Source organism: Hippoglossus stenolepis, chromosome 3 (assembly GCF_022539355.2).
Source record: "Hippoglossus stenolepis isolate QCI-W04-F060 chromosome 3, HSTE1.2, whole genome shotgun sequence".
NCBI lineage: Eukaryota > Metazoa > Chordata > Actinopteri > Pleuronectiformes > Pleuronectidae > Hippoglossus > Hippoglossus stenolepis.
In genome coordinates this window covers 9,793,256-9,813,431 of record NC_061485.1, presented here as the reverse complement: position 1 = coordinate 9,813,431, position 20,176 = coordinate 9,793,256, and the positions used below count along the sequence as shown (strand labels likewise).

Below are 20,176 nucleotides of genomic sequence, written 5' to 3'. Positions count from 1 at the left end.
TGCTCAGGTAGGTGCAGCAACTGAAGCTCAAGAGTAGCATTTTAATTTAGCATTTCTAAAACCCCAGAATAAAACAAAAAATGTCACACATTCAAGAAAGTTGCACTGAAACAGTAATTTATTGTGAGTTTTACCTTCGAACTCATCCAGGGATAGTAACAGCTTCAAACATTCTCCTGTCTTCAGCATGTGTCCGTACATTTCACATGTTTGTCAGTGTCTTCAACTCCAACAATTTGCAACACAATAACACACATGCATGTGCCATTACATCATGTGCATGTACTGCATGTTTGCCATTGTTACCTGGCTGGTAAATCTATAGACGCTCCTCACTGGACACTGAATGAATTTACAGCTTTTTGAAGGCATCTGTTGATCAAATCTGGTTCATTTAAATTGAAACGAGTCACCGCTAAACTTGAAATCAATGTTGGTTTTAGTGATGTACTTAAAAAAAAAAAAGGCACTTTATCATCACATTTCTGTGTAATCACATGTGGGGTGAAGAGTTGCCGGAATGATGTTACTCCCATTTCACACCGAGGCCGTTGCTGTACGAGACTGTCGCTGCCTATAATGTAATAACTATCTAGTCACACAACTTGACAAAGTAAAACAAACATGACCGAAGGTTTAAATGTAATAAAACCTGTTGATACATCATAAATAATAAACAACAATTATCAAGTGTTGGGATCAAGTGACATCACAATATTACTATCTCTGAGGTAGAGAACACTGATGTACAGCCAAAAGGTTTTATCAGTTTCACGCACATTTGTTTCTGCGTTATGTTTTCAGATAGTTTTTACATTATACTTTACAGAAAGGTGGTTCTGGTACCTCAGCGTATTCACTTACTCAGTGAAAAGCAAAATACTTTGAAGCTTGAACCAACAAATTACATTTTGTACTTATCAGGTAAAATGACTCTCACTTTGTACAATATGTCGATGTCTGGTTGTTTGACTCACCATCTCTAAATGCAATCGGCTCATTGAATATACTGAGTGAGTTATGATGACCCTCACTGAAGAACTCAATACAATATATTCAGAATTACTGCAATTCTACCGCATGTATTACAGCTAGTTGTTCCAGTGGTTGTGCCGTGTGCCTTTGTAATTGTTTGCTAGTTGACACGCTGACTTACAACAATTCGTACTGCAATCAAAAGAAAATGAGTGATGCCACGAGCGGCTGCGAAAAGTGCTGATCCCATTTACGTTTCCATGTTGCGGGGGCGGCGGTTGCCCCAGTGATATAGTGCTGAGGTGTCATGCCATGGTAACAACTGTTGAACTGCCGAGGTGTTGTATACACTGCAGCCACTCGGAGGCTGTAAATCACAGTTCTGTTTTTAGGAGCTCTCGCAGACTTTTTCTGATCTGCCCAGCTGGAAGTCTGCGGGGCACAGAGGGCCGGTAAAGGACACATAGGTTCCCAATACCAAATACCCCACGTACCAGAAAACATGCTGTTTCAGTTTGGTGATGATTTAGTTTTGCCTCTGACCTCAGAAGATTTGTACGAAATTCCATCAGGCTACAGGGGATACCCAAAAAATTTGTAATTGCTCCGTGGTAACACGATGACAAATGAGTGTCCCTGAGAAAAATCGTTGGAAATGGGACTTTTTAAAATGTGTTCTTGGAAAAACTCTGGCTGCTGGGACAATGTGGGAGAGCATCTTAAGAGTGGTTTTGCCGTGTTGATACAACCTCAGCCAACATAATCAGTAACAGTGCAGCAAGTGGACAGTAATGCTGAAGACAGGAGAGCAAACACTTTTTGTCTGAGGGTTTGGAGTGGTATTGGCATGTATATGTGTGTGTTGTGTGTGTGTGTTTGTGTTGGGAGTGATAATGGTGTGTATAAGTGTATCTCTGTGCGTCTGTGTGTGTGTGTGCGTGTGTGTCTGTGTATGTGTGTATGCGTGTTTGTGAGATGGGGTCAGATCCGAGTCAGCTGGTGCCAAAAACTGGACGGCATGAAGCTTTCCATCTTGTCTGCGAAGAAACCCAGGGGTGCAAAGAGTGTGCTGAAGAACTGAGAGGGAGAAAAAGCAGAGTGAGCTTTCAGCTGAATGCCCGGAAAACATTTTAAAGAAGAAGATAAACACTTGAAAAGAAAATCCACAAAAGTTCATGATTTCACTGAAGCAATGTTATATATTGCATCTCAAAGCCTCAGCTCAAACATTTCCCATTTTACCCCCACAAATACTTGTGATTCAATAACTTTGATTATTTTCCTGCTTATTTTCCTTCTTGAAACATAAAAGGTGCTACATTAGGAAAACTATAGGAGCAGAGTAGATTTTTTTCAGCCACAACTTCACCTACTTTTTAATGCATGGAGGTGCTAAAATAGTCTAAATAGCTTAAAACGTTGGCAAAAAAAGCCCAAATGCCATAATGTGTCCAATAATAATATTGGGTTTCAAACCCATTAGGAGCACTGGACACTTAAAACATGGGGGGCACGATGAGCAGGGTTTTTTCAGGTGACAGGAAACAGTGCAGTTGCAAAGCAGCAGGACACAGCTGAACCTTTATATACATGTAATCCAGGAGCTTCCTCAAGTATAACAGCATTGTCTCTGTATTATCATTTTTAAAACTTTGTTTGTAGAAACAGTGCTGACAGATAAACTGTATACTCTCCATGATTTACATGTCAACACACTTTTATACATCAAATCCATCACTTTCACTGGTTCTTTCTTTTTCTAAATAACGATAAATGGAAATAAACCTAAGGAGGGTGACAGTGTCATTTCATTGTTGACACTGGAAACAGTGGTTTGACATTAAAAGTAAACAAACAAATAAATATTTGCTTTAGCTAAAGAAAGGGTCAAATCAAAACTATCATTAGAGCCCGACTGATTCCTCAGTTGGCCGATATGAGTCTTTCACAGATGATCAGTTTCAGCCTTAATGTTTGCAGCTATGAAAAATACAGAAAAACGCTTTGGCTGTTGGAAATTATGTCATTAAATAGTTTGCTCATAACAAATGTAGGTTTATTGTTATTATTATTTATCTGTGTATGTATGTCCATGTTTACAATGAATAATACAATGTTTGGAAAGATGTTGAAATAACATTACTGTAAAACAGCAACCCTCAATTATTTTTATTTATTATAGCATAACGACCTGGGAATAATTGACAATCTTTTTAAATACATATATCGGCCAATTTATACTGTTGCTGTATTGGAAATATTTTACGCCTTAATGTCAGCGTCACCCCACAAAAATCCAGCCAGGCTCTACTTATCGTCATCCTATAAAACTAAAAGAATGTGCATTGATTTTGTTCTGAAGTAACATAAAAACAACAACAAACAACAAACATGTACGAAATGTACATTGTTTGAGTATTTATTTTTGTGATTATTACATATCTTTCCCTGAGCACATGAAACCATGTAAACAGATAGTATAACTGAGTGTGGTTGTCTAAACAATGAAGCTTCTCGTTATGGTTTACAGTCATTACAGGTAAACCAAATGGTTTTAATCATATCACGACACTATTCATGTCAACTTTTCCATTGTAAGTTGTAAAATAGAATAAAATAGGATATCGACTGACGTGTTTTACTCTAATGTAAGCAGTCAGCAGTGTGGAAGACTTCCGCAGTGTTCAGCTCTACTGTAACCCCCGAACCCCGACATTCAACGGGTACAACAACAAGCGGAGAAAGCAGAATCGCGGGCTGACCTTATATATACAGTCTATGGGGCTGACCAGCGCGGAGAAATGCTCGTCCCGTGTGAACAGCCAGGCGGCTGCGGCGGAGAACGGCGCTCCGCTGCCTGCAGCGGTCTTCCACACTGCCAGCTGTGTGGAAGACTTCCGCAGTGTTCAGCTCTACTGTATGCCGGGTTACAGTAGTTCCGCCGAGTTACAGTAGTTACGCCGGGTACACCGGACGCGGAAGTGCCGCTGCGAGGCAGCGCCGCCGCCTGGCTGTTCACACACGGGACGAGCATTTCTCCGCTGGTCAGCCCCATAGACTGTATATATAGGTCAGCCCGCGATTCTGCTTTCTCCGCTTGTTGTTGTACCCGTTGAATGTCGGGGTTCGGGGTAAAAATGATGGTCTTCATAGCCCCCCACCTCTCTTTCTCTCTCTGTCTGTCTGCTTGTGTGCTTGTAGTGGATGGGCAGAGGGGGACATTTAATTATGTGATTGGGAAAATTAAAACTCCAGGACAACAGAAGGGAATACAAAGTATAGGATGCATATTTGATAATTTATATCATATAAAATATGTAATTTATATCGTTTAAAATCATGGGGGAGAGGGGGAGGGGAGCTGACTCATTAGCATTTAAAGGAACAGGCACTCAAAACAGGTCACTCTGTGGAGGGCTGTTTTATACAGGGTAAAAAGGGTGCTGTTTTATATGATCCTTGTGGTATTTTGACCAAAGTATGTTACAGACATTTCATTAAGACCCCAAGGAACCATATCAACTTGTGGTAAAATGGGCATGCTATGTCCCCTTTAAGGATCAACTTAATCACTCATGTTTTATGATAAATTGAGAAATTATATTAACTTAGATCTTAGATAAGGATCTAGAATAAACAGTATATTACATATGTGTATAAAAGAACTTTGAAAATGCACATGTTCGTGATTTAGGTTCACTAGTAACAGTCAGATGTAAAATATTACAATATGGTTTCTCACTGAAACTACTTGAGGTGTGCTTGATGCACTTGACACTTTAATAGTCTCATAAGTGGACATATCATCCCCGGCTAGGCCAGTGCGAATCAAGTGCTCTCTAATCCCATTTAATACATGAAACATATTCAACTACCATACTCTACATGTCTGGTTTCCATAAATAAAGGAAAAGCAGACGGCCACATCACTACTGCTGCCTCGTCTCGCTCGGCTTTTCTTTCCAAGAGAGATTTTTTTTTCTTCAGAATGCAGCAAGGACCTCTGTGTTCCTCCCTCAATGGTTCTAATACACTCTGTTACCTATTACATACACCAGGCTCTGCCCTGCTGTTAAATCTCATTCACGCCCAGTTTTTTCTCATAACAGATAGAAGAGCACTAGATGTACTCTGTAGTCTTGTTTTTGCATCTGTAAAGACAGGCCCTAATAAACAGGATGACTATAAACAAAGGCTAAGCCAAAGAAGAGTTTGCCAAACGGGCCGAAACAGATGACCGTGCACGTCTTTAATAAATAAACAGTAAAAGGAAGTCGTGCATTTTAAGTTTCTAAATTTTTAAGGCTACAAGTTTACACTGGTATGTTTGCTGATGTGATGGTTTAAGATTGACTACAGCTTGTTTTGGCGGGAACTGCTGACATTCACAGGACTACGACTCCCATGAGCCTTCAGTGTTACTGATGGATGGAAAGCAGCGATTAGCACAGGGTTCAAATTGATCACTAAAATGTTGTTGTCAAACCCGTATGACAAAGAAATGTAATTGAGGCTTAATGTTTCAGTTTAACCATAAACTTTATTATAAATAACTATCAATAAACTACTAACATACAAATACTAACCAAATACTAAGAACTTCAATAAAATTAAATGTAAACATAAATCCACGTTTTCTATTTCCTATTGTTTCAATATTCATATTTCTTTTTCATATTTATATATCAGCAAACACACTCATGAGCCACTACAGATACGTCTGTGAAAGGCTCATATTGATATATTATCAGCAAACTGATATATCGGTCGTGCTCTAAATAAAATGTTAGTGAATAACAACTTGCATTTAAAACGTGGACAGGAAAAGAGATCTGAGACAAACTGATGACGACTTACTGCTTTGGCAAAGACACCCATGAGCTCAGGGAACTGATGTGTGAGCATGGCCAGTATGGCAGTGAAGGAGCAAAGGCCTGCTGTGAAGAGGATGAAGAAGGGAAGCTCTTTTTTTGGGTACACAGACACCTCGTGAAAAGCTACAGTGAAGATGAGAGAGAAGGAGAGAGCAAGATGAAGTCAGATAAAGATAAACAGGGTTTAAATAGTGAGAGGATTATCATTCATATCAGTTGATTGGAGGTAGGTAGGTTAAGACTTACAGGGCAATAGTTCCCTATCTGCTGTTTCTGTGCATCCTGGGTAAGGGTAAAACAGGTGACCCTTCTCCAGCGGGTACGGAATTATCCGGAAGGCTGGAAAGACAGATAAAGGAGCAAATAGGAAACCGCATTCAGTATTAAATTATTACAAACAACTGGTAAGAGTTGACCAGAGTGTATAGATACTAACACTATACAGAGGGATACAATACCACAATAACATTCTTCCAGTGAGGAATAAGCTCATTCCTGTATAATGAGTATTTGTGGGTGTGTTGTGGAAACAAAACCGATGACACAATAATGTAAAAATGAGGAGCAGCTTGCAAGAAGATAGTTAGATTAAAGGACAATAGTGACTTCTGAATTCACACAGAGGTTATATTCACTTCAAAAGAACTCAAGCAAAATGTCTAAGCAGAAATATATTGCTGACAATTAATACAATTTAAATTCCTCCAATGTAGTGATGTGCAATAGAAGAAGTAGAAGTAATACTTACTGCCCTCCCAGGTGCAGTGTAGTAGGTTTAAGGCTCCCTCTGCCCTCTTCCAGTGCTGCAGGTGAAAGAAGGCGTACGCCACTGCCTCGCTGTCACCTCTCTTCAAGATGTGCTCTGGAGGCAGGATCAGACTCTTCATCTCTAATAAGTACTAAAGACAAGAAGAAGAGGAAACACTTATATAACACAATATACATTCAGTATAGATGTCATCTGATAAAAGAGTACTTTAGAAACGGTGTGCCAATGTTTGTTTTAACTCTGCTTTCACAATTTAGCTCAGCCACAGAAACCGCCTTTCAGTCCGTGTATTTCTATCTGGTTGAATCCCAGTTGCACTCACCAACGTAAACATCTGGTTTCCCATTCATTACATTTCCAGCATGAAATAATGGCGATTGAATAAAAAATTGTTGGTGAAAAATTTGATGTGAACTATAGACTGTATACGTCTAAAGATGGACAACACATCTCCACTTCCTCACGTTGAAGTAACTTGGAGCCGGAGTCTCTGCAGTTCTGATCCTAATGTGGAGCAATGGTCTCTTTGATAAATGCTCTCTACCAATCACAAGTCAGTCTCAGCTGTCGATCGTGATGTTTCATCGTGTTTATATAACATCAAATAATGAATTAAAACCAAAATTAGACTTGGGCATACTTCAGTGAGATAAGAACTACCTAAAAGGACAGGGAACATTTTATTTAACATGTACTTTGAGTTTGTTTTTGTACATTTCCAATCTGCAAACATGGAGGAGGCAGGGTTTTATTACTAATGCTATGGCCAGCCACCATTAATCCAGATGATTCCGCCTCAGTTTTCTTTATATACAGTCTATGTTGTGTACCTTGTTATTTAAATGTACTAGGTTTGAACACATGAGGACACTTGACGTATACCGCCATTCTTTCTTATATTATGTTGCTTTATACTGACTATTATGTATGTGAATCAAACCACAAGTGACGCAAGGTGAATATTTCCATCCTTACGTTTATAAGGTGGTCAGAAAGAGGACTAAAATGTATGTTGATTTATTAGATACGTTTATTTTTCGCTGAGATATGAACCTAAATTGCGCTGATGAGAGTTTGGTCCTTAAAAAAAAAAAAGAAGAGTGTCCCTAGTGGTCACAAATTACCTCGAGCAGCTTTAATGGTTTCATTCACATTTTCTACTGGCTTCTCAGTCAACACTTGACTTCACCCTATCCTATTGAGCAATTCCCTCTGGCTCACTCCCTGCAGAGTGAAAACATATTTTTTCCATGGGAGGTATTTGTCAAGGGCCTTATTTTGCAATTGTTCAAGGTGGGAGGGAAAAGCTTTCCAAAGCTCTGTGTGTGTTATTGTTACAGTATAGTACATTCATTCCATGAATGTGTAACATCCCGCACTCACCCCTCCTCTCTTTCCCTACTGTGTAAGATTGTCCCAGTGTGTCAAAGACCCACATCCAGAGTTACAACCTATAGAACAGGTCTGCTTTTCTGGCATAACACAGACCAAGCATCCAGAAATAACAATGGGAGAATATTGTGCGCTTGGTTTTTCGCATTAAACAAAAAACGGCCAAGCTTTGTCAATGGATAAGTCTTTAATGGTTGCATAATGACTTTGATGAACCTGCCCCTCTGTGTGATTTATGTCTGTGGTGCCAGTATGGCAGGAGTCTGTGTTAAACAAAACCCATGTGCAGGGCTGGGGCCCCCTGTTCTGGATTCCCAGGCGGCTAGCGTCACAGTGCTCTGGATCTCAGACTGACACTTTGGGAAGGTTACCCCACAGCTAATCCTGTCTAATCCCTTCCATGGTCACAGGCTCAGCCAGCCAGCCAGACCATGCTGCTTCACCCATCTCCCCCTGCCATATCCTCTGTCTCCAGTCTCGCCTCCATGATCACAGCCTGCCCAGGCCTTCCAACCTAGCTCATCCCTTTTTCCAATTGTCTGTCACTGGTACAGAAACTGGAATATTTGCCTCCACTGTGTCTCTCACTCTCCTCACCTCTAGGACCTGAACTAACCTACATCACCACCAATCCAGCAATTACTCAGCATCTTCTTCATCTCCCTTCACCCCCCCATTAGGGCAAATACTCATCATCTCCACCAAGGAGGTGATGTTTTCACCCCTGTCTGTTGGTTTAGATGTTTGTTTGGCAACAGGATAATGCCAAATCTACTTAGTGGATTTCCACAAAAAACTTGATGGAAGGAGGTGAAAGAACCCATTCAATTTTGGAGTGGATGCAGATCAGGGGGGCAGATCCTGGACTGTTCTTTAACAGAGATGTGGGCATTTTTTGAACTACTACAACTCAGACAATTTATTTGCACACATCAATCTAAAACAGAGAAAAGATAAAATGAGTGAAACACAATTTACAACACCTCATTCCTTCATTATTTTGCTTCATCACAAGCTCAAACATTCATCACCCGACTGCACTGCAGCACCAAAGTCATACTCATCAGACAGTGAAGGAGGCTCCATTGCATGTGCCTCACTCACCACCCTCATGGGAAAATGCTCACTAAAGCTGGCACCCACAGGCAACAGGTGAGAAGCTCCTCTTCATCAATCTTACTCCTCTTTACTGACGCCAGTAGACCACCCTGTCTTCTATCCTGCTCTCACCCCATCCTTACACCCTCTGTAGTCATTACAAGGATCGGTGGCTAGAGACAACCAGAAGCTGCCTGTTTGCCCTCCTCACTTATCCTGTCTGACTTATTTAAATCAGCTCTCTCTGCTCCGACCAAGACACTTGACTGTCTGCCTAAATCTTCCTCACCACCTCGGTTTCCTTGATTCTGCGCACAAATCTTTCGCCATCCTCCGCTCTCCCTTGGCACCGGTGATGAGGCAGGCGGCCAGCTCAAGAGCAAAAACCAATCACTTCTCATCACTTTTTGAGCACAGAGCAACTGATGTGACTGCTAAAATAACATCCATTCATTTCAAATCATGCTTCAACATGGTGAGATCTGCACCAAGAACTGAACGACCTATAGGAAAGTTTCATGTGTGGCCTGATCATGAACTTAAGATTTGATCATTTTGCAGAGAAGCAGGCCAATTCTGTCTTTTGTTGAAGCTGGATATTTTACAGTTACATATAGTTCTACCTTCATATCAGTCAGCTGCTGATAATGAGAGGACAGTGTATAGCGGCCATGCAGGTCTGGGTCCTCTGTGTGTTAAGATTAACCATTTAGAGAGACCGGCTGCTCAGCTGTCCTTCCTCGCATGCCACGGCATTAGAAATGGTGACACCTCAGTCCTGTGTGCTGGCCTCCCTCCCTCTCTCGTTCTTCGGTCTGCTTCTCCACTCCCCGTCGCCTCTTTGATGAAGGGATTGAGTTTCATGTGCTCTCCTTTTATCCCTGGGCAGTCATAAGCCCAGAGCATAACTCATAAGCTGCCTTCTGATTCTAATCTGCAGCACTTTGCTTCTCACAATGGGACGCAACAATGACATCAGCCTTGTAGCTGCTCTATAAGGGTTTGGACAAACACACACGCTTACAGGGAAAGAACATGAAGACAAACAGGTGTTGGCTTTAGGAGGACAAACAAAGATTAAGAATTTCATAGTCAGTAAATGCTGCTACCAGATACTCCAACCTCTGCCAAGGGAGCGAAAAGTGTCAGAAAACACACAACATTCGTCCTAACGTCGGCTGCAATGAGGCAAATTGTAACTACATCCTTTTCCTTCTCTGAATCACACCTCATCCATCTTAATTCACAACAAACACAGCGCTGCCACTTGGTCTCAATTCACAAACCAAAAAGCCAATTTCAGAGGTAAACTAAGAAAGGGTCAAGGTTTCTGAGTCTTGACAGGCGTTCTAGATGTAAGCGTGTCAACCAGAATGGGGTGAGATGAGAAACTGCACTCCAAAGTGGAGTAAACTAGCAAGGTAGATGGGATCAGGTCGCCCTGACTGCTCCACAATGAACGAGTATGGACCAAAGTGGCGGTAAATGTAAATGCAAAGCAGACTCAGGTAGCAGGAACACTTGATCAGCTGTCCAAGAATCCGGCAAACTGTCAGCCTCTTAACCACTGGCTGGTAGGGAAGCTGATTGGAAGGGACAGACAGATGGAGAAAAGGGAGGAGGCGGAGGAGAGGAGAATAAATAGAGAAGGACAAGAAGATGAGGAGGAGAGGAAAATGGAAGGGAACAAACGGGAAGAGGAGGGAAATAGGAGCAAGATGGAGAGCTGGAGAGGGAAAGGGGAAAGAGGTCATGAGGGAGGAGGATGGTGTGCACTGAAACAGCTGTGGGGTTGAGGCGTGTGTGTGTACAGCCTTTTCAGCAGTTTGAATGAGCTCATGTGATGTAGCCTTGCATTATATTCATATATAAGCTCCTTGGCATGCTTGATAAAACACCCATACACTTAATGCTTGACCTAATCATGTTTCTTCATTAGTCCACCTGTTCAAGGGGGGCAGAGGCTACTGAGTGGTCTTTTTCTAGTCTTGATGAGCACTCAAAGCGCTTTACAGTACAGTTTGCTATTGGGCAGCACTTTTTCTATGAGGGGCATTTCGGGGTTCAGTATCTTGCCCAAGGACACTTCGGCACGCAGATGGGGAAGACTTGGATCGAACCACCGACCTTCTGGTTAGAGGATGACTGCTCTTACCCGTCAGCCACAGCCGACCATGCAAGCATAAACTAGAGGAGCAGTCGGAGAGAGTTAAAGAATGTAAAAAAAAGTAAGTAAATCCTGGTATCTTGGGTAGAAATCCATGCTTCCAAGAGGATTATTCCTACTGACTTTGATGATTCCGATTTTTTAACGAGGTAATATTTTCACTTATCCTGAGAAATATCTCAAAATCATTGGGAGAAGGACGATCTTCTCAAACATCGACTGCTTGAATTGGTACAAAATGTTTTGCAGGCATTTATGTTTCCCAGATAATGGAGCCTATTGATTGTTGTGCTCCCCCAACTTGCACGTTGACTTTTACCGCTCATAGTAAGTGAGGAATATTAGATTACCATGGAATTTTGTAAAGACACCCATGGGACGGGATGAATTGCAAGAACCTTGGTGGTTCCCTGAATTTTTCTCTAGCACCATCAACATGTAAAAAATGTATCTTTTTTTTGCTTGGGTTTCTGAGAAAATCATCAAATTCCCATCAGCCTCATCTGTACTTCATATTATATCTGTTTGGCAAATGTGAGCATGTTAACAGCCTAAACTTTGAAGGTGAACACGGGACACATCACACTTGCTAAATATCAGCATGTTTGCAAAGTCACTGTGAGAACTTTACAAATCGCAGTGCTTGATTAAGCTCAAAGCCCCGCTGTGACTCATGGAGGCACATGGCCCGTGCACACTTGAATTAAACACATTCATGCCCAGGAGCTGTGCTGTAAAACCACAGTCTAATCTGGTTGTCACTGAGCAGCTCCACTAGAGCAGTGGGGGGCTAACATGCTTCCTTAGGGGCAACTGATTAATGAGTGGAAAGTACTGTTCTTTTACTTGAGATCAAAATGTGACTGGTTCCATTTACAAGCCTGTTTCAGTAAACTCTATCTATCTAATAAGGCTTCTCGATAGCAATGCAAACTTAATGCTTCTTATGAAACCTTCACTTCATGTAATACAGATATGAAACTTAATTAATGCCTTGCTTAATTACTATTTGTCATCTACAGGGACATTGGGAGATGTAGGAGGGATGTTTAGTGACATTTTAATTATACTGGACTCAGTGTTTCCCCACAAATTACTGTGCACGAGTTGTATGTAAAGGAGCTTAATTAATAACTGAGCTAACAGTATGTTTAGCTTTTGACAAAGGTTCATGTAATTAATTTGTGGACGGATCATTCCTTCTCAATCCCTTACTGCCAGATTTCACTGTGTCATCAGCTGCTGATGATAGTTTTCTTCAAATCTGTACTCACAATTTGAAATGTTTTCTACATTACACAACTCCTCAATCAATCAAATAATCCTACATAATGAATCAAGTCAATACTTGGATCCCTACCAAGTAAGAAACTCTACCAAAGCGTGCACATCTACACAAGAGGAGAAATATCAGCCCCGTGTCTAAACAGGCCTGAGTCACAGGTGCACTCACCGTTGAGACATGTCAGAAAACACAAAGCAACAACGTCCCTCCTTCACCACTCAAGTAAATTTCATATCCGACAACTATATACAACTCTGCCTGAGTAAGTATCAGATGCTTGACAAAGATAAAACAAGTAATCACAAAAGGTGTTTTACGAATTTCAATTTCCATGTCATTTCGTTATTCACCTACACTCACTGGAGTCGATAGTGGTGCTCATATTCAGACTCAAACACGGGAGGAGAGAGGACGAGCGAACATGAGAGGATAAGAGACAGGATGAGGGTACGTGATGAGAGGCGAGAGGACGGCTGCCTCTGGGCAGGATTGGGAGGGAGCGGTTGGAAAGACATTGAAGATGAGGGCCCTCTCTTTATAATCAAAGGCTGGATCAAAGTGCTGGCTGACATCTACACCCCCCCCGCACATACAAACACACTTATTCTCTTTCTCTCTCTCAGACAAGGAGATGAAACAACACCACACAAAGGCCAAACTATGACAAAACTGTGCTACAACTGTGTAAGTCTCTGTGTGTGCATGTGTGTGTGTGTCTGACATCAATCAACAACCCTGTGGGAACTGGTGTGAAAAGGGCCAGAGGGATATCCAGTGTAGTCACATGTGTGCCCTGGTTCACCCGCATAGATAGAGCTGGATTCTACTACACATTATCCTGACTGTCATACTTTATGTTTACAGCTTTTTGAAAGATCTAAAGTTAAAATTCCAACGAAAGCATCTGTAAAACACAAAAATGCATTTTCCAAAAGTCATGTAATAGTCACATGATAAATGCAAACACGCTTTTGATGGGACAAATTGTGTTTCATTTAAAATAACTGTAACAGTACAAATCAATCAATCAAATAGAGAGAAAGAATGAACAAATGCACATATAAACAGGGATTTACAGCCTGCAACTGTAGCTGTGCAAAAATTAACTGAGAGAAACTGTGTGACCTACACTGACACCTGGAGGTGGACTAGAGTATCACTGGAGTGCGGGGCTGCTCTATTTGAAAAGTTACACCACCTCTGACTGTTGACAGAACTGTTTACCTGCCTTCTTTGCCTGTTTTTTTCTGTGTGTAAACTTCACACATGGCAGTAATGTGAGCCTGGTGTGATCCGTTTTAATATAAATTAATATATGTGAATATAAATATTATAAAATGTGTTTCAAAATCTAAAAAATCTACCATTTGCCGTATAGCAGCTGAATAGATGACGATATACGTTAATGCATAAATTCCAATAAGAGTAGCGTGTCCATAATCGGGATGTGAATTGATCCATCTCAGTTCTATAAGATTCTGATAATCACCAGAGGATGTATGAAGGTTCCAGAAGCTAGAATGAATCAAAATGGTGTTTATTATTCCACAAGTTATTTGAGTAGATATTTAATACTGATTATCAATTTACAGCCAGATGTAAAACAGGCTTTTCAAGATGACTGACTCAACAAGTCAAGTCACATTTATGCATGTTTACAACTCAACATCACAATAGGTTTGACAGACCCACAGACTCTATATGACATTCATTAGTTTGACGGATGGCTGACCTTTGGCACGTGTGGATTGAACTCAACAGCTCTGTGTATGGCCTCCACAGCGTTCATCTCTGCTGTGCTCAGTCCCCGCCTGGACGCTGCCTCTGGAGAGAACCTGTGGAGACACACCTCAAATCAGCCGCTGTTTCATTCTACTGTCACTGTAGCCAAAGACGTAACGTAAAATTTGAGGAGATACAGATACTTGATTGTGTACAACAGATATTTTAAACATCATGAATCAAAAGGAAGCGTACTTATCAGACACAGCCCGTGCTTTCAACAGTGCAGATGTGTAACATATAGTGGCTGATTTTGGCAAGCTGATGTCTGCAATGGCAGAATAAATTAGGGTCATGCGACAGAAGCCATTCAGTACATTTTCAGGGCAAATTTAATGACAGTAAGTTGTGTCATTAATTTGAGAGACAAAAACAAACCACGTGTTTAATTGGTTCCAGTCTTACCATCGTATTTGGCGAGGACTGCTTGGACATCAGCATATGCTTGAAGCTCTAGTAGCGCCTCCAAGAGGTTTTCGTGAATATTTAACATTCCCAACAGCGGGAACTCCTTCATTAACTGTACGGAAATAAAACATCAGATTGACATGAAATGTGTTTGTATGCCTGCACCGCCATTGTTTCATATACAGTAAGTGTTGCTGCTTAAGTTAGTAACTCAGTGGCATTAGCAATTTGACAAGATGCACACTAAAGCAGTAAAAACTGTAAAGTCTGAAAGACTTTCAAACTCACATCTCTCATCATTTTCACTGCTTCTTTAATCCGCCCCAGTTTACGTGCACACATTGCCAGTCTGCGTTTAATGTACACCAGTAAGTTGATATCTTTTCCAGCTGTGGATAGAAAAACATGAGATACTCAAAAAACAACACACTCCTCAGGCGACAGGTTTAAAACATGAGTAACATTAATCAAATTAAACAAGGGCCTCAGGCGTTTTACTTCATCTCCACAGGTGGGTGTGGACATATTTGTGTGTTCTATATATAACCATACTTACCTGTGTTGTAACATTTATGTAACTCACAGGTGTGACGTGCACTTAGTTTCTCTAAAACTAGTAACTTAACTTTATGCTAAAGCTAGTTGTACTTGTTGTATAGAGCCTAATCCATCCTTACCAATACTTAATGCTTTTTTAAAGAGGCGCTCAGCTTCTGTGATAGTTGTGGCTTCCTCCTCTGCTAGGAGCACGTAGGCAGCAGCACATCTGTACACACAAATACAAATACAAGACACAAGGGGAGAGATTAGATGTTAACAGATTCATGGACATGAACAGCTTAACAGAATAAAGGCAATAATGTGAGTATGAAAACACCATTGAAGAGGCCATTAAATAATCATGTTAATGTATTAATGCTCTTATGTGAAGCAGGCTTACAGAAACACATTTTTTTAACTGCATTACAACAGCAGATACTATTTAAAAAGATTCAGTATTATGTTTGTAGATACAGTATTTAAGGAGATAGTGTGTAACTGTGTAGGAGATGGGACCCACTCATGGTTCATCTCTATGGCCTGGTAAGCTGCTCTGATCCTGGCTTGAGGATTTCTCTCTCTCCAGGCTTTCTGCATCACTGCAATGAGAGAACGAACTCACGTTTATTATGGACGTGACCGTACACTCATCACATTTACACAACCTGTATGCTTTCAAGTCAGTTAGTCCCACAACAAAAAGCAGTCCTGTGAACCAGAAGAACCAGACAAACATCTCCCAAAGCTATTAATATCACATCTCTCATTAAGGTTTCAAACTCACCGGCATCTTCCGGCCGTAACTGCTGAGTGTCTCCTGTGAAGAAGGTCTGATGGTCTTGAGCAGACAGGTTCATATCATAGTACGTTAAGGGTTCCTTCCCTGTTACCCAGGTGTACCTACAATGCACAGTTTTGTTATCCACAGGGAATGAAGTGAAACTGAATTAATTTCCTTGCACCCAATACACAAAATGCACCTTTATAAATAATTGACTTGATGGCCCAATCATTATAAGCACTATTATGTGCATTCTAAACACACTCCTACAAACCTAAATCATGTCTCTAAAACCCACACATACCTGTTGTATTCTGCTCCTCTGAACAGATTCAGAGGGTTCCTCCAGACCTTACACTCTAGCAAAGGGAAGATATTGTTATTAGTGCTGATAGTATTATGAGCAGAATTGCTGTTATGGTTCGTATTCTATAAACATTTACCTGAAACACTGGGTCTTGGCTCTGCTTCTCCATTAACTGATGAGAACAGGCCGGTGGTGGAGCTGCTCTCCACTCCCCCCAGGAGAGGACGCAGGTGGCTCACGGACACTTGTTCAATGAACGAGGTCCCATATTTACGAAAATACCACCACTCAAATATCTGTGGCCAGAACACACATGGTGAAAGGTAAACGATAAGACAACAATTACATTTAGTGGCAACTGCTGCCATATTTCTTTCTGTCATGCAAGTTTGTAAAAAAAAACAAAAACTGACCAGATATTCATAAAGCACAAATGACACAAAGTTTTGTCACAAAAATTTCAGTTCAGGTGATTTTTCTCTTTTTCTTTGGTTCCCTGCCAATACTTGTACCACCTTGTACATTGCACACTGAATAAATCTTTCAAACCTGAATCTCAGAAACCTTGTCAGCATGAGCCCACTCTTTGTTCATTGCTCCCAAATGAATCAAATCCATTCAATCTTTATTCTGCTCCCCACATCATGCTCTACAAACCACTGCACACAGGTGCTGATGTCCTCGGGTACACTATGATACATTTTCATTCTGGTTTCACATTTAATAACGATTCTTTCTTGCAAGATGTGTCTGTGTTAATAGACAAGACCATTTTTGTACACAAAAACAGCAATAGCCTAGGGCTCATTTTTGTAGTCATGCCTCTTGTTGGAGATACATCCCAAAAACAAAGTTAGTTTTGTGTCACTCCACCGTAGCTCAGGGAGGAAACATGGTCCCTGCAGAAAAACTGGGGCATATTTACTAAAAACTGAAACTGGGCAGTATGGCCAAAAATTATATAAGATAAGAAAGTCAATATTGAAAACCATCATGATGAAATTATGTTTTATCACCCAACCATCCTAAAAAGAAGGTTACTCTTGTGTACTGCACTTGAGCTGAGCCACCCAGACTTCAAAACAGCATATTGACTTACATATACATTGTTAAATAATTTTTTTGGCCTAGAGCAAATAATGCCAAGTGTGAAAATCATTTTCCTCAATAGCAATATGACGAAGGTTCAATATATATATTATTATATATATATGACGAAGGTTCAATATATATATTATTATATTAATTATGCATTTTGTAAAGTGCAGAGTGAGGAGGTATAACACATGATCGATCGACCTCAGATTTGTAAAATATGTGGCTGTGTTTAGTGTGTTGGGTGTTTAAAACCAAAACCTTCACTCAGGAGCAAAAATCTGCCTTTTTCAGCCATTTATCGTGATTATTACTGATATCGAGGGATGTGAACGTGGTTTATCTTCATACAGTTTTTGGCCCTGGCATCCAGAATATAATGAATGAGGCACCTATCCTTAAATGGCCTTAAACAAACATACATTTGGCAAAAAAAAGTAGAAGATCATAATTGTATGTAACAGGAGGAGAAATCCAATAACTCACAAGGATGAGTCCAGAGATGAGGGAGGAGGTTCCAGTGAGAGCCACGTAGAACTTGGGGGTGAGAGTGTTTAAAAACACTGACGCTGGAGGCGGACAGAGAGGAGGCGGACAGGTTAGTGAATGAATGGATTCAATCAAATAAACAGCAAGAGGACTGAGACACCAGGCTGCAGGTAGCATCTCTTGTAACAAGATTAAAAAACAAAACACTGACTCTTGGCTTATGTTGACCCAGTGTCTGCTAAAGCTCGTATAGACATGCTACTGTCTTCTAACCAGCAGCTCTCCTGCATCCTCCCCGGACTCCCTCTGATAACGAGCTGTCAGAGCTGCACCGGCTCCGGCTCACTGGCTGCTACAGCCTCCCGGAGGCTAACGGCAGCTAGCTGCGGCTAGCTAGCAGCAGCAGTCGTGTACCTGAGGCGAGCGTCTCCTGCAGCTTGAGCGGACTCCACAGCACGTAAACCATGATGAGCACCATGCCGAGCCAGATGAAGCACACGTAGGTCCACGACCAGGAGAGCCACGACTTGAATTTCTCAGTCAGCCCCACAGACTGAGGATTACTGCCAGCACTGTCCTCCATGATTCTCCGGATGTCTGTAAACACAGGAGTCACGTGACCGCGCACAGCAGAGGACCTCTATTTTGAAACCGCCACGAAGAAGAGAATCCATTTCCGGAGGGCACATAAATTACAGAGATGATGTTTTTATGTCAGAACTTCAGTCAAACAGGATGTGAACGTGGGGGTGATTGGTTTTATTGTACACGTTTCACAGTTGATCTAAAATAGGAGCATATTTAAAAAATCTAAATAATAATCAACCTACTATTAGACCTTTAATTAGATAGTCATTGTTTTGCCTGGATATTTTTTTATTGAGTAGTCATTCAAAGATGATTATTTACACATTTCATCTGTCTCATCGCTACTTCCACGTTTTTACATCAAAATAGAAAACATAATCAGCTCATACATTTTTGTGAATCAAAATTAAGTAGTTAACGCATAAACTCCACCTCTAGCACTTACAATAATAAGAATCAAGTATGTCTTGTATTCTGAATTGCAGAAGCAATACTGTTACTTCAATACATGCCTTAAAAAAATATATCAGGAGTTGAATTTTATCATTTAAGTCATCATTTATTTAAGTAGTAAATCTCAGTATTTCTCCCACCATTCACTTTTCTATTAGGGCTCCAGCAAATAATCATTTACACTTTTGTTCAATACTTTCTTGATCAGTCAAGTCGTATTTTACTTTGTAGAATCTTTAAATTGTAAAAATGTGTATTACAGTTTCCCTCTGCTGGTAGAGGAGATGTCTTAAGATGGATTATTCTCACCCTCCTGTTGACATTCATCATCTCAGTCATAAATGTGAAACGTATAAACTCCAGCTCGAATCATCCATCACATCCTGAATCTGCCCATTGTTGCATGTAGTACTTTTCATGGCCAGTAGGTGGGGCCATTACAACATAAAGCCATTCTGCTGTTATGCCATTTACTGGCTGCAGGTGGAGACAACGTTCAGTTTTGTTTACTTCCTCATAACCTCTCAATTCATTATAAAATACTGGAAATTAATATTTTGGGGTTTGCAAAAGTACAATAATTACAGTTAATATTTTTTTCAACACAAATTGATGACTGAAAAACTTCATCAGGACTTATTTAAAGCTGAGAGTTTGATCCAACTCTTTGGCTTCGTTTCAAACTGCCAATCATTGTCCAGTCACAGTTTACTATTCCCATGACACACAAACCCTTGGATGCATGTAACGTGTCAAACAAGTCATTCAGACTGTTGCACGATAAGGAAGAGGTATAGCTTTGGATGCATACTAGCAGTAGCACTCCTCACCTTGAGTGACGGACTCACATCTAACAGTGCAGGAATAAATGTGATTTGTTGGAGTATTTTCTACTTGGAGGTTACAGCCACTGAATGACAGAGAGCCAGATTTGGTCCTGCTCACACATGCCCTTGGGTGTTTTCTGCCTGATGCTGTTGGACAAGCACACGCAGGGTTAAAGGCCTGTCATATAAATCAGGTACAATCACTTTAGAGGTGAAAACATGCATGATGCCTCTGACAGGGAGGAAGAGTCAGGGGGCGGAGAAGAATAAAAGAAGAGGGGGAAGAGGAGCAGGACAGGTTTGTAGAAGTTATCCGCAGTGTACAGCACGACCTGCTTGTCTGCAA

At 40.9% G+C, this 20,176-nt stretch overlaps 1 protein-coding gene across 1 annotated transcript; it reads right to left on the bottom strand.

Annotated features, from left to right (window-relative positions):
- Positions 1-100: 100 nt before the first annotated feature.
- On the bottom strand, positions 101-18,577 carry st7l (suppression of tumorigenicity 7 like). The gene is made up of 15 exons (XM_035152606.2): positions 18,377-18,577; positions 17,960-18,042; positions 16,515-16,674; positions 16,376-16,430; positions 16,075-16,190; positions 15,811-15,889; positions 15,428-15,516; positions 15,039-15,139; positions 14,748-14,862; positions 14,538-14,610; positions 14,293-14,395; positions 6,598-6,748; positions 6,096-6,188; positions 5,833-5,972; positions 101-2,052 (listed from the first exon to the last, which is right to left on the bottom strand). The coding sequence occupies exons 1-15, from the start codon at positions 18,543-18,545 to the stop codon at positions 1,957-1,959; spliced, it is 1,623 nt and encodes a 540-aa protein (XP_035008497.1). The 5' UTR covers positions 18,546-18,577; the 3' UTR covers positions 101-1,956.
- Positions 18,578-20,176: the final 1,599 nt, after the last annotated feature.

Bases quoted from the DNA above. Each gene is read 5' to 3' on its own strand.
- st7l (XM_035152606.2), bottom strand. From the start codon at position 18,545: ATGGAGGACAGTGCTGGCAGTAATCCTCAGTCTGTGGGGCTGACTGAG. The intron at 16,675-17,959 runs GTGAGTTATTGG...TTCTGGCCACAG, and splicing joins TCATCTCTGGACTCATCCTT to ATATTTGAGTGGTGGTATTT. The intron at 15,517-15,810 runs GTGGGTCCCATC...TTGTGTGTACAG, and splicing joins GCCATAGAGATGAACCATGA to ATGTGCTGCTGCCTACGTGC.